The sequence below is a fragment of the Rhizophagus irregularis genome, chromosome 26 (assembly GCF_026210795.1).
Source record: "Rhizophagus irregularis chromosome 26, complete sequence".
Classification (NCBI taxonomy): Eukaryota; Fungi; Glomeromycota; class Glomeromycetes; order Glomerales; family Glomeraceae; genus Rhizophagus; species Rhizophagus irregularis.
Genome location: NC_089454.1, coordinates 957088 through 972341, shown reverse-complemented (window position 1 = coordinate 972341; position 15254 = coordinate 957088). Strand labels below are relative to the sequence as shown.

Genomic DNA, 15254 nt, shown 5'->3' with positions numbered 1-15254 from the left:
TAAATTTTTCTTCATTTAACGTTATAATGCATTTTATTAGTTAAAATTTGGTGTAATAAATTTTTTTTTATATGACTAAATACATATCACACTAAAAATTCATTATATTATGAAATTTGTTATATCAAAATTCGCTATAGAAAGGGCTGACTGTATAGGAATTCAACTTCAAAGAATTTAAAGGTATTTGGACTAGATATTTTTCATTTACCTTGAATCATCCTAGAAATAAATCACCAAAAAAAAAACAGATTCTACCTCAGAAGTAAAACCAAAAGAAGATTCCAAATATTTTGCAGAATGACAATAATGGTATATAAACTAAGAAAGAGAAATCTGAAGAAAAAAAGAAGCAATCTATTTCGAACAAAACAGGCTTCAACAACAATGACAAGCTTACTATTTTAGCTGAAATTTGGATCTTACTAAGATCATTGGCCAACTGATAGAATGACTAGGCTAAATATAGTATTTTTGAGATGAATAAATGTACTCGCTATTACGTCAATATATAATTACCCTTTTTTTTTGTTTAAAATCCTTTTTTTTATTTTTTGTGTCGTAATAGATTTTGTGAATTTTTTCCATTTAGACTGAAAGAAGGGGATTCTCTCTAAGAATGAGTATGCATAAAGAGTAGAAAGTACTCTCATATAGTGTTTCAACCTATTTACCTGCAATCTATATCTGTAGACAAATATCTGCCATTTACAGTTATCTGGATAGGATTTTTAAATGGATACGGATGATAAATAGATACAGATGAGAGGATTGGAGAATATCTGTAACAGATCATCTGGATTATCTGTATCACTAACAGATTATCCTCTAATTTCGTTAGATCCTTCAGTTCTTTGACCACCTGGATAATTAGATAAACTTTTTTTATTTCTTTTTTTCGTTACTTTTTTTTTGTTTTTTTCACTAATTTTGTTTTTCTTCTTTAAATCCTTTGGTTCTTTGACCACTTAAACTTTGGAGACATCATAGTAAATCTTCATATATTTAGATTATTAAAGAGTATCCAGATGGATTCGTTAGGATATCTGGATAATCTTCAATCTGTCACTACAAATATTCAGATTGTATTTTATTAGACGAATTGGTTTGATAGGTGACAGATATCAATAAATGGATCAGATTGATAGATAACGGATTATCCGCAGATTGAAACACTACTCTCATAGCAAAATGTCTACCTGACAGTATACACGTGGGTTTTCACAAAAGGATGACGAGTAGTTTAAGACTTACTAAATTAGATTAGAATTTTGTATTCACTTGTGTGTATAATATGAATTATTTTTTTCTAATAAAATTTTAAATACGCTGCAATCAGTAAAAAAAAAAAAATTTTTTAAAAAGAAAATTTTATTTTTTAGTAAAATTCAATCATACTTAAAAGATAAAGTTTTATTAAATAGAAGGATTTCACCTTATAAAATATTGTAAAAAATATATTGTATATTAATCTTTTAATTTAGCAAGTTTACAAGAGTATGGATTTAAGTTGTTATTATTAATGTATAATATAATAATCATTTCTACTATTTGAAAAAAGACATTTCATCAGATTTTCATATTCTTTTTGACTTTTGATTAAAAATTATTATTTTTCTTATAAATTACTTTATTTTAAGCATTTAATTAAACTATTTCTTTTTGAATATTAGTTTTTTTCATTATTATTTGAGCTTAATAAGATCCCATAGGTAAAAAAATAATATTAAAAATATATTATATTATTATATATATTATTGCTCTGCAAATAGTTGTAAATCTAAAAGTTAAGTAAATATAATGGTTGTAAATTAGAATTACTATCTTTTAGCAGTCTTTTAGCTAACCACAATATTGTAACAGTATTTACAGCTAATTTACAGTTTACATCTATAATATTATCAATTTGCAATTTGAAATTTGAATAAATTTATTTGATATATAATAATTATTACTTAATCTTAATCACTAAATTTGATAGTACGTAAAAAATCTGATTTGTGTTATATTTTTTCTATAAATATATCATTTTAAATGGAATTTAAATAAAAAATAAGTAGAATAGTATATTCTAGCTTCAGATTAATCTGAAAAATAACTCAATGACGGAAATACTTTCTGATGATTTGTCAGCACTACAAGTGATACGCTGAACAATATGCCACCATTAATCTTTTCCAGAGCCGTTACCTTGTTTTCGAATCTTTTGGAGAAGTCCCCAAAGCATCCTCAAATCCCATATGCGAAATAATGATTGCCCTTCCTCGATTAAAATCTTAGGGAAAAAAGTTATTTAATTACACTATCTTTATAGGTTATCTGCTTTTCTATATAACCTTTCTTTTTTTCGAAGATAGGATTTCGGGAAATATAGTTGACTCTTTTCCTCGAATTGCGTAGCAAGAGAGGCCGAATACTGTTTTATTGATAGTATCGCCCGGAGTGAGAAAAGAAAATATTTATCGAAATGCACAGTGCTTGACATTTATGCAAATCTTACGTCGCACAGCCCCTATTTTTTCGGCAAGAAATTTTCTGATATCGCACTGCGCATTTCACTTCCTCACATGATTATTTCGACGATAATTCAGACATCTCTAATTCTTCTATCCGACCCGATTTTTATGCAATCTATTTTCGACCAGCTTGCTTAAGCAACACCCGCTGCTTTTAATCGAAGAGGCATTAGAACGTTAAATTAAAGAAAGTAAATTTAGAGTATTAAATTAGCTATGGAACAAAACTTACTGACTTTAGTGCCGTGGATGGGGATTACGAATTTTTGAAGGCTCTAGGATTAATAGATGATGAAGAACCAAAATAGTTGATGGCGAAGATGAAATGTACGATAGATGGGATTATTTAACCCGGTATGGAGAAGATGCATGGGAAAAACTTCTTCAAGCCCGGTTGGCTCGTCATCATAATATTGTTCTTAGGGAATTCACCAGGCGCCTTCCAAGTATTTCCGAGCAAGCAAAAAAATGGATTGTTTAATGCATTTTCTAGATCTGATGCATTGAACACAATGATCTTTTTTGGATGGACTTGTAATGTAACGGCTTGATGTGATTAGTCTTCTTAAAGTTATAATCAAGCTTATTACACTCATGATCAAGTACTTCAAGCATGTTAATTTCTTCATATGTTTCCTGTGCATAAATACTATCAATCAGTTTCATATATGTTAAAATGACAAATATAATAAACAGCAACTTACCAATACGTATTTAAAGATTTTTACAGTCGGCTTAACTTGTGAATTTGAGATAATTTTGTTGGCAGTTCAAATGATGCCCCAGGAAAAACAAAATAAAATCCATTTACTAAATCTTCGAGCAACATTTGTCCATATATTCCGGAAATTTGTAAAAATGGCACTCTTACTATTTTCGCCTGCTCATCTGTTAAATTCAAATTTAATATTCCATTTAATATAGATTGGTTAACTCTTGTGGATTGACAGCAATTCCCAATCGCCTTTGTAGCATTAACATGCACAGCGAACTCCCATTCACCAATATCAACACTTGAGGAACTCAAAAATCGAACATTACACTTTCGGTCTTTTCAAAATTTGCTGATCTGCTCAAAGGGCAAAACGATTCACCCCTAAATATAATTCATGAGTTTAATAGCCTGACATAAAACAAAATAATAGCAAGATCATGAATGATTTTATTTACCATTTATAATACCTCAAATAGACTATATAAGAGTTAGAGGGAAAATCAGGACAAAGTAAATATAATTATTGAAAAAAAAACTTATGAGTCATCATAAATTTACTAATTTTATATATGCACGTATTGACCACTGAGTTTATGTGTATGCAGTATTTATACGCCTTGTTGGGTCATTTCGAACCATCTAAGCATAAAATGAATATTACCCTCTTCTTCCAAGTCAGGATCTTGTAGGATGGTCTTGTAATCTTCTTCCATGAATTCAAGTTCGACAACGGAAAACTCAATGTTACCCTTTCTATTGCATCTAATTTTTCCTTGACCTTTGTAGATTTTGTAAGTTGCGAAATATTTTCATTAAAAATATCTTCAACATGTTCCCAGACGGTAGTACCACTTCGTTGCTGTTGCTGGTTCAATACCATCCAACGGATGAATTTCTTCTTCTTCGTTGTCTACTAATGCTGGAAATTCATTCTCATCATTTCTGGCGGCGAAGTCTGGTCGTAGTGGTGGTTTGATAGGACTGTGCCATCGGGAAGAACATTACTTGCACGTGCCTTTTGCTAAAATAAAAAAAAAAATTAAAAAGATTTTAATCTCAAACCATGCATTATTCTCGAAACTCTCGGATAAAGAAACTCACAGGCTTGGAATCATTGTAATAAATTGACAAGAAATGTCATCACGCAAAGGAAAGTAATCGTCTGTCTTAGATGAGTGGTTTTGGTCGTCCTAAAATTAAAATACAATGTAATGATTCGTTCTGCTGATTCTTAAGTATCTAAAAAAATGTCCATCGGTACCTTTTTTGTTCTTAAAGTTATATTGTCACCCATGATTTGAGTCGCATTATTTTCGGCGAACTGCTTTGTCTTCTTTACGTGCAAATTCTCTATATTCATGTCACTGGAACGCTTTTGGTTTTTCCTTTATGCAATTCTTTAAAACAAGACGCAAATTTAACAATAATACTTGCTAAAATAAAAAATGTAAAGCAAAAAAGAAGTGTTGAACAAATAGCTATCCTTAAGACTAGCGAACGAGCAGTTCATAACTGTTGGATTAACCTATTAACTCTTTCAAATCTCTCTCACCTGCCAAGGATCTTGGGCCTTTTTTTTGCGTTATCTCAAAATCAGAATTTGCATCTGAGGCCTCTTGAAGATCCTTTTTTATGCTATCCATTACTTTCTGTAGATTCTTTTACTCCGAATTCGTCGAACGCGAAATCATTGATACCGGCTTTGTAGTCACGTTTGAACTACACTTGTATAACCGTGAAAAAGCACCTACAGGGCCGGGATTACGGCATTATGCAGTTGCACGTGAAAGTACAGGTGACAAATAAAGTATTTCGCGTTTAAAGGTGGGAGTGATGACCTGTGATGAATAAATGGGTGATCACGTGAAAATGCACTTTCGCTAGGGTAGATGTCACGCAAAAAAAAATGAGAATTTTGCTTGATCAAACGATGTTCTCGCAATATATAGAAATGTATGATGCTATCAAAGAGGGAGGAAGTACGCGGATCCTAGGCCATTTTTCATACTGCTTATTCGGAAGATATGTATTTGGAAAAAAAAATTAAGCAAATCTTTCGTGATATCGCTGGGGGATAGTCTCTCGCATGACCAGCCTATGCTACTATTGCGAACTTGAAATTGTTACTTGAACTGTCACAGGTAAGACAATATTCCGATCCATTTTTATACCATTCGCCATGTATCCATAATTCCCCATAGCTGAGCAAATGCAAAATTATAATTGTCCGTCTCTCTAAAACTGTTTCAGAATTTCAAGTATGTGAAATGCTCTAACACGGATTTGATCAGGTTTGGCCTCAAAAGTGATAGGCTTGAAATCAGAGGCTTGAGATTTTGCTAACACACTATGCATGTGCTTCTGATAATTGCCAATGGCAACAAATCTTGTTCCACTTTTTGATTATAGGGAATTTTTTTATCGACGGTCATTTGCTCCGATTCAACAGGAGGAGGAATTGAACCTTGTTTATTTTTTTTTGTTCAAAGGAATTGCAGAATCCTGGGAAATTATAACAGAGGTATCGGCTAGCGCCTCTGAGTCCAAATTTTTCTGTGAAGTTATATCTGGTATCAAATTGAAGCCTTTTCTCCCGCTTCTTTTGCCTTATTTCATCGCTAATCCTTTTCTTACGTACCTCATCCAAGTGTCCACTCTCCTGTCCTCTAATGATTTGGTGCCGCTCTCATTTATTTTACAATCGGGTTTGCACTGATTGGGCTGGGCTGGGCTGTGGTCGGATCAGGTGCATTTGCGAGTCCTTCAGGGGTGAAGTGCCTGCTTCCTTTCCTCCAGTAACTTTGCGTCGACATTGTTTTGGTCAACAGCTTCCTTGTCATTCTGTGCCTAGACATCCACTGCCAAGGAGCCCTATTCCAATATTGCGAGTCTGCTCTCAAGCTCCCGACTCTAGACTTGAGTTGAGCATTCTCAGCATCACGCTTGGCGTTCCCCTCTAACCTGCTTTAGAAGCTCGGCTCAATCTCAGCTTTCTCAGATTCAAGCTTGGCGTTCTTAGCTTCAAGCTCACCAATGTGCTGTCTCAATAATTCAAGCTCTGATGATATGATCTATAACTAATACACTATATATGAGTGTTCAAAATAAAAAAATCACGTGCGCGTTACAATTTGTAACGTTTTGCCAAGAAAAAAATTTTTATTAATACATGCGAAAAATAAATACAAGACGTTGGTCACCCGGTACATGACAAAGTTTCTATGCTAATATACAAGCTTATTTTTTCTTGATTATCTCTTCTACACGGCGTTTCTTATTTGCGGGTTCTTCACTAGCTATCCTTTATATAACCTCCAAGTTCCTCTTCACGTTCTTGCGCAATTCAGTTTGATCATTGAGAGCATCTTTCGTTAGTGAAATTCGATATTCAGTTTTGCTCGTACAGAAAATGCATTCAGTGCTGTGAAGGATGAAATATCAACCAATTGCTATTTACACGAAGATTAAGAAATTTTCAAGTTAGTATTATAAACTTAAAGTAAAAACATCCCAAAACGATCTTCCCACCTGTCGTGACAATGCCATATACATATCCATACTCATAGTCGAACGCCTCGTCCGCCTTCCGCTTTTCTTGAGCATGTTCAAGTTCATCTATATCAATAATGTCAGTTAGCAAATGTTCAAAGCGAAAAATAAAAATCTACATTACTTACATCACATGAACTTTTACATTGCATAAGATTTGGGCCGGTATGCAAATTATTTCTTCGAATAAACCATCTATTATTTTTTTTGATTGCATAATCCACACGTCCGGACTTTTTATGTACTGGTAAAATAATAATGAAATAAAAAACGTTGCCGGAACCCGGCTTACAATACATAAAATTGCGAATTACTTCGCTACATGATACGAATAAAAAATTATAACTAGTTTAGAAAACGGTATGTTGGTAAAATTCTCCTAGGAAGTTCACTTTCTGATAGCAATAGCCCAGTATCTGAATGATCCCTTTCTAACACTACCTGGGGGTATATGAGGACGTGAATAGATCCCTTTTCACCATTTTCTTGACGATAAGGGTACCTTTCTATAAGAATTTTGATACGCAAGGTTGGAAATTTCTTTTTGTGGATCCATAAAAACTCCTTGGCTATCTGTAGTACTGTTTACAGAAGAGACTATGGAAAAATTGGGTTGAAAAAAATTAACTTCGTATAGATCGAAGTTTACTTGACGGAAGTCTTGCCGGGTATCTTTAATCTTGTCTTTCAGATTATCAACGGTCAAATTTCAACATCGATTAAGTCTCACCACGAAGAAAGCAGTTGAGGCGGATAGAAGACATCTTTCTTTCCTAGATACAAGGCCCAAATTGAGAAAAACTCGCTTCCATACATACATGCACATAACTTCTGGCATTTACATACCTTATTTTTGCGTTATTTTTACGGGAATATTTTTATGGGAAAGTAGGCCGAACTTCTACATACTTCTACATGCTTTATATCTTGCTGGGAAAAAGTTAAGGAGATAAGGAGCGTGATTAGCATTGTCGTATGATACCAGGAAGCACATGAGTATGGAAGCTTCATACCTCTTCACATGGAGATCTCTGCAAGACGCAAAATTGGACTAGCGCCTGGCGATCTCGAAAATACAAAGTCCTCAGCTCTTCATAACATATGCTTTGTCGTCACTATTAACCACTTTTTTTATCATTGTATTCATTATATCAAAGTATCAAAAAAAAAGATTCGAAGATATGAATTCACCTCGAACGAGGGATGCGAAAATCAACGTCTTACGGCTGTCGCACAGACCTGCGTGTGATCAGCCACATGGTATTTTATTATTTATGAATAAAGAATCAAGAAATAAAAATTACGGAAGTTGTCGATCAGTTTTATTTCTATACATTATAGGTACGCCTTCACAATCAGCAACCATCTTTCAAGCGATAGTAACGAGGAAATTATTTTTTATTTTTTTATCATTACAGAGAACTACTGTTAAATTTCCAAGTACCACTAATATTAGTTACAATATATCCAATATCAACATCTTTTGAATTATCGTTATTATGTTTATAAGAATGAACTATCCGAAGCTCTTCACCTATTTCAATAGCTCAAAGTTCTTCATCAACCTTCCTATCCAATGATTTACCTAAATCAAAAACCATGATATTAATCTAAAAGAGCGAATTTTGGAGGCTTAATTTTAATTATTCGCAATTTCCATACATACTTTCAATTATATTGACCAAATCTTGAATCTTATTTTCGATTCCTCTAATGCGCTCTTGAATTTTATTTTCTACTCCATCAAGCTGTTCCTGAACTTGAGCTTTATTCTTAGTTAACGCCATTTCTACTATTTTTTTCATCATCTTTTCCATGTCCGTAGTTACGTACTTGCACATATTCCTTGTTCAACATCCATTTCTCTGTAGACTTCTATCTCGGCCGGAACTCTTTTCAATCCTGCAATATTATCAGTTGGAATGGATATTTTTCACATTCTGAATTCGTTAATGCTGATATTATTTCTACGAATAAACATCTTTTTTTCAAGTATTATTGCATCCCTAATATCTCCAACCGTTCCTTCTTCATAAACATTAACAGGGAATGTCGTTTCTACTCCCTGAAAGAAACAACCAGAGAGAAACCTTAGACTCGCTCATTTTTTAATATTGGTATTAGGATTAAATTTTTATCGTATATATACATTATTTCCGTATCGATCTTGGTAAATCGTTCACACCTTAAATAATATTTCCGTAATAAAACGAATCCTATAAGGCATCTGCTCATTATAACATAGATTATACAAATCCGTATTCAAAGGCCGAGATTAACCTTTTATGCTTCTATGCAACCCTTAACTTGTTTATATTCACCGAGATATTATTAATTGTTGCGGTTAATGACTTTTAGGCATAGAGATCTGCCTTGCAAGACGCAAAGATAGCTGGCTCTTGTAGATCTCAAAAATTGCAAAGTTCTCGACCCTTCATAGCATATGGTTTTTGTCGTCACTATTAACTTATCGGAAAAGCCCTGTGTTGCAACTAGACATTCTTTCTCACATTTGTTCGGGAAAAAATAGAGGCACTGGTCAGCATGTATAGCATGTATGCGAAAATTAACATGTCGCACAATTCTGTCTTGTGATCCACCTATTTTTTGTCGCACGGGATTGACAGGAGTACACGCATTGTGGCCAGCAAAAGAATCTTCCGAGCTGAAGATCATACAAAGCGCCTTCGGCCCGCTCCGGACTGATGATCATTATCCCGGACTCAAATTTTCCGCATTTTAATCATGACAAATAAAATCTAATCAAAGCGAAACACTTGCTCAATTATATGAAGTGCTTTTATGTAAGAAGAAGGATATAATAGCTATTCAGGAAAAACTTGGTATTAATGGCAATGTGAATCAATCAGCAATACATTAAAGCAAAAAGCAAACCCACTTGCTAATTCATATGGGCTGTTGTTAGATTTGGTGTTGGATATATTACCATTTACCAATACAGGATGGTCTCAGTATTGATGGCAATTCCATTCAAGAAAAGGTACTTTAAAACAATAAAACTTTTACAGATATATATATACTACCCTTCCAAAAGTATCCGGTCAATAATAAAAATCATATTTTATTAATAATAATTAGTATTTAGTTGGTCATCCATTGTTTTTAATGTATGCTTCAATTCAGCATGGTATACTTCCAATTAAATTAATGTAAGTTTCAGATGGAATTCTTTCCCACTCTTCTTGCAATACTTCTTTAAGTTCATGAAAATTCTTTGGATATACAAATCGTTTTCAAAGTCTTCATTCAAGTTCATGCCACAAATGTTCAATAGGATTAAGATTCAGAAATTGAAAAGGCTAATCTGAAAGAACCTTAATCTTTTTCTATGCAATCCAATTTTTAACATTTCTTGTAATATGAACTGGAGCATTGTTATTCTGAAATGTTGTCTAAAATATTAATATAATCTAATCTATTCATTTTACCATCTACTTTTACTAATGGCCCTAATTCTTTCTCTGAAAGACATTTCTATATTATAATATTACCACTATTATGTTTAACTGTAAAGGTAAATTTTTAATATTGTATTGGGTTCCATTTTTTTGCTAAATACGGCTATCATTTTAAAAAAAAGTAAATCTAAATTCATCATTTCAGATGATAGTTTTCCATTATTATATAAACTAACTTTGCTATTCTATGCATCATGATAACTATTTTTCATATTAAGATTCTGTAAAAAGTAGTTTTAGATTTTGGTGTAGCAATCCATGAATAAATTTGCATTTGATGAAGGTTTTTACAAATAGTTTTAGTTGAAACTTTTTTATTTTATGAACTATAAAATTTTTGCTTAATTTCATCAAAAGAAAATTTATTACTTTTTTTAATAATTTTAAAAGTTTATGATAATTATTATTATCCATAAAACATAGTTTTTCAATTCTTTTAGCTGTTAATCCAATATTAAAATTTTTGTATTGAACAATTATATTTATAATAGTACTTTTTAGAAATTTTAAAATACAACTGATAGCTTTATAAGTTTTTCTTTCTTTTCAAAAACCAATAATTTGCCTACACTCAAACTCATCCAATTCGTGAGTTTTTTTCATTTTAAAAGTAGCTGAATGGCACAATAATAAAAAAACAAAGATCAACATTGGTAAAATTAAGACGTTATTATTTATTTTATTGTTAAATCTATACATGAAGTTGAAATTAAAGCCCCAAAAAGTAGAAATATTTTGACTTGGGAAGGTCAAAAGTCAAAATTAGAGTCAAAATGGTCAAAATTACATCATAGTCATATGATTTTTATAATTATAATTTAATATAAAATTTTAAACATGAATAACTCTGTCAATATTGATGCTACAGATACGAAATACATATTATTGGAATTCTCTTGATAAGCTGAATCCAACCGTGCAAAGATCATAAAAATCGAATTACTGGATGCAGAGATTGTAGGACCCCGAAATATATATAGAAAGGTCGAGCAGCCAAAAAATTTTTACTAATAGCCTGTACGCATTCTTTCAGGGCCAGAATTATGATAATTTTGGCGAGTGACCAAAAAAGGAAATATCTTTTCACCGGGAATTATCTAAAAAAGGAAAGATTTTCATGTTTTTTTTGGCTGGTTGTACGCAAACTCGGATCTGACCTTTTTATGTATATTTCGGGGTCGTGAGATTGTTAACTTTGAATTTTAAAATTAATGTTTACTAAAAAAATTATGACTATTTAATTGATGTTACAAATATGAAATATATATCATTAGAATCCTCTTGATGAGCTGAATCCAACCGTATAAAGATCATAAAAATTGAATCACTAGATGCGAAGTTCGTTAACTTTGAATTTTAATAATATTGTTTATTATAAAATCATATGATTATGACATAATTTTGACTATTTCAACTTTTGGAAGGTTCAAGTCAAAATCATTTTGACCATTTTGACCATTTTGAAAGTTGAAATTAACTAATTTCAGTTTTATGTATAGTTAAATCTGATATAAGCATCATAACATAATAAAAATACATTTTTTTTTTTAAAAAAAAATAATACTTTATACAGTCATCCCTCCTTATAGTCACACACATCAGGACCATCATATTGTATGATTATAAGAAGGTGTGCTTATAGCGAAAGATCCTCTATATAGTCACAAGCCTCAATATGTAGATAACGTAAAAAATGTGATTATAATTTAAATTTATTATTTAAAATAAAACTGTCAAATATAAAATGTTATTATGTATTAATTGTATTAATACTATTATTAATTACATTATATCAAAAAAAAATTATTATACTACTATATGTTATTAATTACCTAAGAAATTATCAAGTGTACGCTATTTCTTTGAATCTATTTCTATAACTTTTGTCACATAATGATACTTACAAAAGATACTCAAATCTTTAGTATTAAACTTAGAATCATCATGCTGCTGCTCAAAAAATTTGATAAATGTCTCCAAACTATCAGCTGCCCGTTTTGCTGTTACTAATGGCATCTCTTCATCTGATGTATCTTAAAGTTGCGGACTAAACTGGTTTTTGAATTTGGCAAAACGTCTAAACCTCAGTTTCATCAATTTTTTTATAAGAGTTTATTATAGTTTTGTCATTTCATATAATTTTTATAGTCAAGTTTCGCCAAATTTTTATTAATATTTTAATATAGTTTTATCAAGTTTTGCGTTTATTATGGGGTTTTGCCTGCAACCTTAATGTATCTTTATTTTCGCATTCCATTTCTTCAAATTGTATAAGGTTTACAATTTGCTCATCAGATAAATGGTCTTCTATTGGAATTGAAGAATCAAGTTGTTGCAAATACTCTTGTACTTCAGCTACTTCTGGTAAATTGTTAAAAATATATTCCAATGCTTCAAAATTAGATTCTTCTATGTCTTCTGTATAATTAGAATCCATATCACTTATATTATCATCACTTGTAGATGGAAGAATGTCAGTTTTAAGCCAACAATTCTGAATAATCATTGATGTAATATCATTCCATGATGTAGCGATATAATCAATGGCCTCTTTAATATTTAGTTTATTTTTAAATAAAAAAAATACTTAGAAAAATATTTAGTTATTAATTGTAAATTAAAAAATCACAAACTTAACTTTTCACGATCTATTCCTCTATCAAACTGGTAAATCAAATATCTACAAAATTCTCACTTATACTTAGACTTAAAACTACATATGATTTCAGCATCCATAGGCTGAAGATGAGCTGTTGTATTAGAAGGTAGGTAAACAAGCTTAATATTAGTAAGTTTAATATCAGGTTTTTGTTTGGTTTTTTTTTGTTTGGTTGATTTACTTTTTCTACGTCTTTTTCTGTTTTAAGCTAAATGGAATGATTCAGCAATCATCTCTTCATTATCACTATCGCTATCATCAACTTCTTTATCAGTATTATTATCATTTTTATCAAGTATTTTCAGATTAAAATGAGACTCTGCATTATCAACAAGTAGTAAAATCTTTCGATTTATTGTGCAAAACCACCTATCAAGATGTTGAAGCCATTCAATAAAAATGTCTGACCTCATCCAAGCTTTTGAGTTTGCACAGTAAGTGATAGGGAGCGCTGATTTGTTAATATTTTTAAAGCATCGTGAATTAAGCGATTTTCCAATTATTAAGGAAGGAAACTTATGAGAGCCTGTAGAATTAGCACACAAAAGGACTGAAAGACAATTTTTATCCTAAATTAAAAAAAAATAATGATTTTTTTTTTAAAAAAAAAGAATTTTTTTAAAAAGGAGATTTTTTTAACATTAAATGTTTTAAAAAAAGGGCTAACAAATGTTTTTAAAAAAAGAATTAAATGTTTTTAAAGAAAAGAGAGATATTTTTTTAAAAAAAGAGTTAACGAATATTTTAAAAAGCTAATGAATGATATTTTTAAAACAATGTTGAATATTATCGAGTTTTAAAAAAATTAATGAATTTTTATTTAAGAAATTTTTAAAAAAGTAGAATGTTAAAGATACGAATTTTTTTTTTAAAAAAAAAATAAAATGATTGACAAAAAAAGTTGATAAAAAAAGAATTTTTTTTTTAAACAAATTTTTCTATTTTCATTTTTAAAAGAATATGAATTTTTTAAAAATAAAAATAACTTACTTTTTTCCGTTCAGGAACTTTACCTGTAGCAAGAGTTTAATTCAATTCTATTCAAAAAAATAAGCCTGTTTCATCTGCATTATAAATATCTTCTCTACTGTAATTTGATAAAATCCTCTTCAATCATAAACATTTTTCAGATAATGTAGCTAAAGAAGCACTATTAGCTTCACCTGAAAAGTTTACTTTATAAAGTCCATTAAATTTATACACCCAGCCGTTAGCACATTTTATTTCATTTTCAATTTTCAATGATTTTGCAAATTCTAAGCCCTTTTCTTGCAACATCATATCACTTAAAGGAATATCAGCTGCTACAGCCTGACTCGTCCAAATTTGCATAGCTTTATCAAACATTGGAAATAAAACAGGACGTTCACAAAATGTTTGAGATGTTATAGTATTTATAAGAACTGTAAGCCATTTACTTCAGTCTTGCCAAATTTTAGCAACAGTTGACCGATCGATATTGTATCCAGGGCATTTTGTATTAATGTATAAAGCACTAACATCAGCTTGCTTTATATTTAGATTAGCTTGTATATATTCACATATTTCTTTTTTCACATCAAAACTAATGGAAGTGCGTGTTTTTTTGGTGGCATTTTAATAAGGAAATAGAAAAAAGATAGGAAACCTATAGGAAAACCAGATATATTTATATATTAAGGATTTGTATTACTGGTCCCTAGAAATTACACGAATTTCGTTATCTATGTTCATGATTTATATTACTTGATTTAAATTGTAGATTCGTGATTTTACTGTTATTTAAACAAATTGAAATAGTTGGATATAATTGGTCAGTGATTATAAAGGAGAAAATTATTATATGTTTATTATTCCATTGGGCTAACAATTTGGCGTAATAGTGATTATAAAGCAATTGTGACTATAAAGGAGTATTTTTTATATTAAAAGAACTGGGACTAATATATAGTATGATTAAAGAAGAGGTGTGATTCTATAGGAGGTAACTATATGGAGGGATGACTGTATATTCAATTTTAAGAAAATCAAGTTGAATTTAGCCAAATACTTTTGAAAGGATAGTGTATCATTATTTGAAAAATTATATAATTTGCTTTATATTTGAAAGAAGATATAAATCATATAATAGCAATTCAAGATGAACTTAATATTATTGGTTATTCTAATAAGAAAGAATAGAAGAAGTTGATAAAAATACAAGAGTATATATTTCCAAAAGTTTAAAAAATTTCATGATTCTTTAGAAGATGATCTAGATGTAATATTAGAAAAATATGGTAAAATAAAAGTAAAGAAAATTAGGTTTACTGGAAATTGGAGAAGGATTTCCACTATTTTCAAATCTTACTTTTTAA

At 30.5% G+C, this 15254-nt stretch overlaps 3 protein-coding genes across 3 annotated transcripts; all 3 read right to left on the bottom strand.

The window, feature by feature from the left end:
• Positions 1-2167: 2167 nt before the first annotated feature.
• Positions 2168-3944, bottom strand: OCT59_017377 (uncharacterized protein; the record flags this gene model as incomplete). Its single annotated transcript, XM_066137448.1, has 11 exons — positions 2168-2275; positions 2337-2416; positions 2501-2512; positions 2662-2667; positions 2749-2791; positions 3123-3152; positions 3221-3250; positions 3328-3529; positions 3604-3612; positions 3687-3708; positions 3893-3944. The coding sequence occupies 11 exons, from the start codon at positions 3942-3944 to the stop codon at positions 2168-2170; spliced, it is 594 nt and encodes a 197-aa protein (XP_066004032.1).
• Positions 3945-4167: 223 nt separating this feature from the next.
• OCT59_017376 (uncharacterized protein) lies at positions 4168-4525 on the bottom strand (the record flags this gene model as incomplete). Its single annotated transcript, XM_066137447.1, has 3 exons — positions 4168-4252; positions 4333-4421; positions 4493-4525. The coding sequence occupies 3 exons, from the start codon at positions 4523-4525 to the stop codon at positions 4168-4170; spliced, it is 207 nt and encodes a 68-aa protein (XP_066004031.1).
• Positions 4526-5988: 1463 nt separating this feature from the next.
• OCT59_017375 (uncharacterized protein) lies at positions 5989-9321 on the bottom strand. The gene is made up of 9 exons (XM_066137446.1): positions 8447-9321; positions 8085-8365; positions 7794-7884; positions 7690-7710; positions 7511-7553; positions 7283-7377; positions 6909-7013; positions 6760-6846; positions 5989-6680 (listed from the first exon to the last, which is right to left on the bottom strand). Exons 2-9 carry the CDS (start codon positions 8144-8146, stop codon positions 6603-6605), a joined length of 582 nt encoding a protein of 193 aa, XP_066004030.1. The 5' UTR covers positions 8147-8365; positions 8447-9321; the 3' UTR covers positions 5989-6602.
• Positions 9322-15254: the final 5933 nt, after the last annotated feature.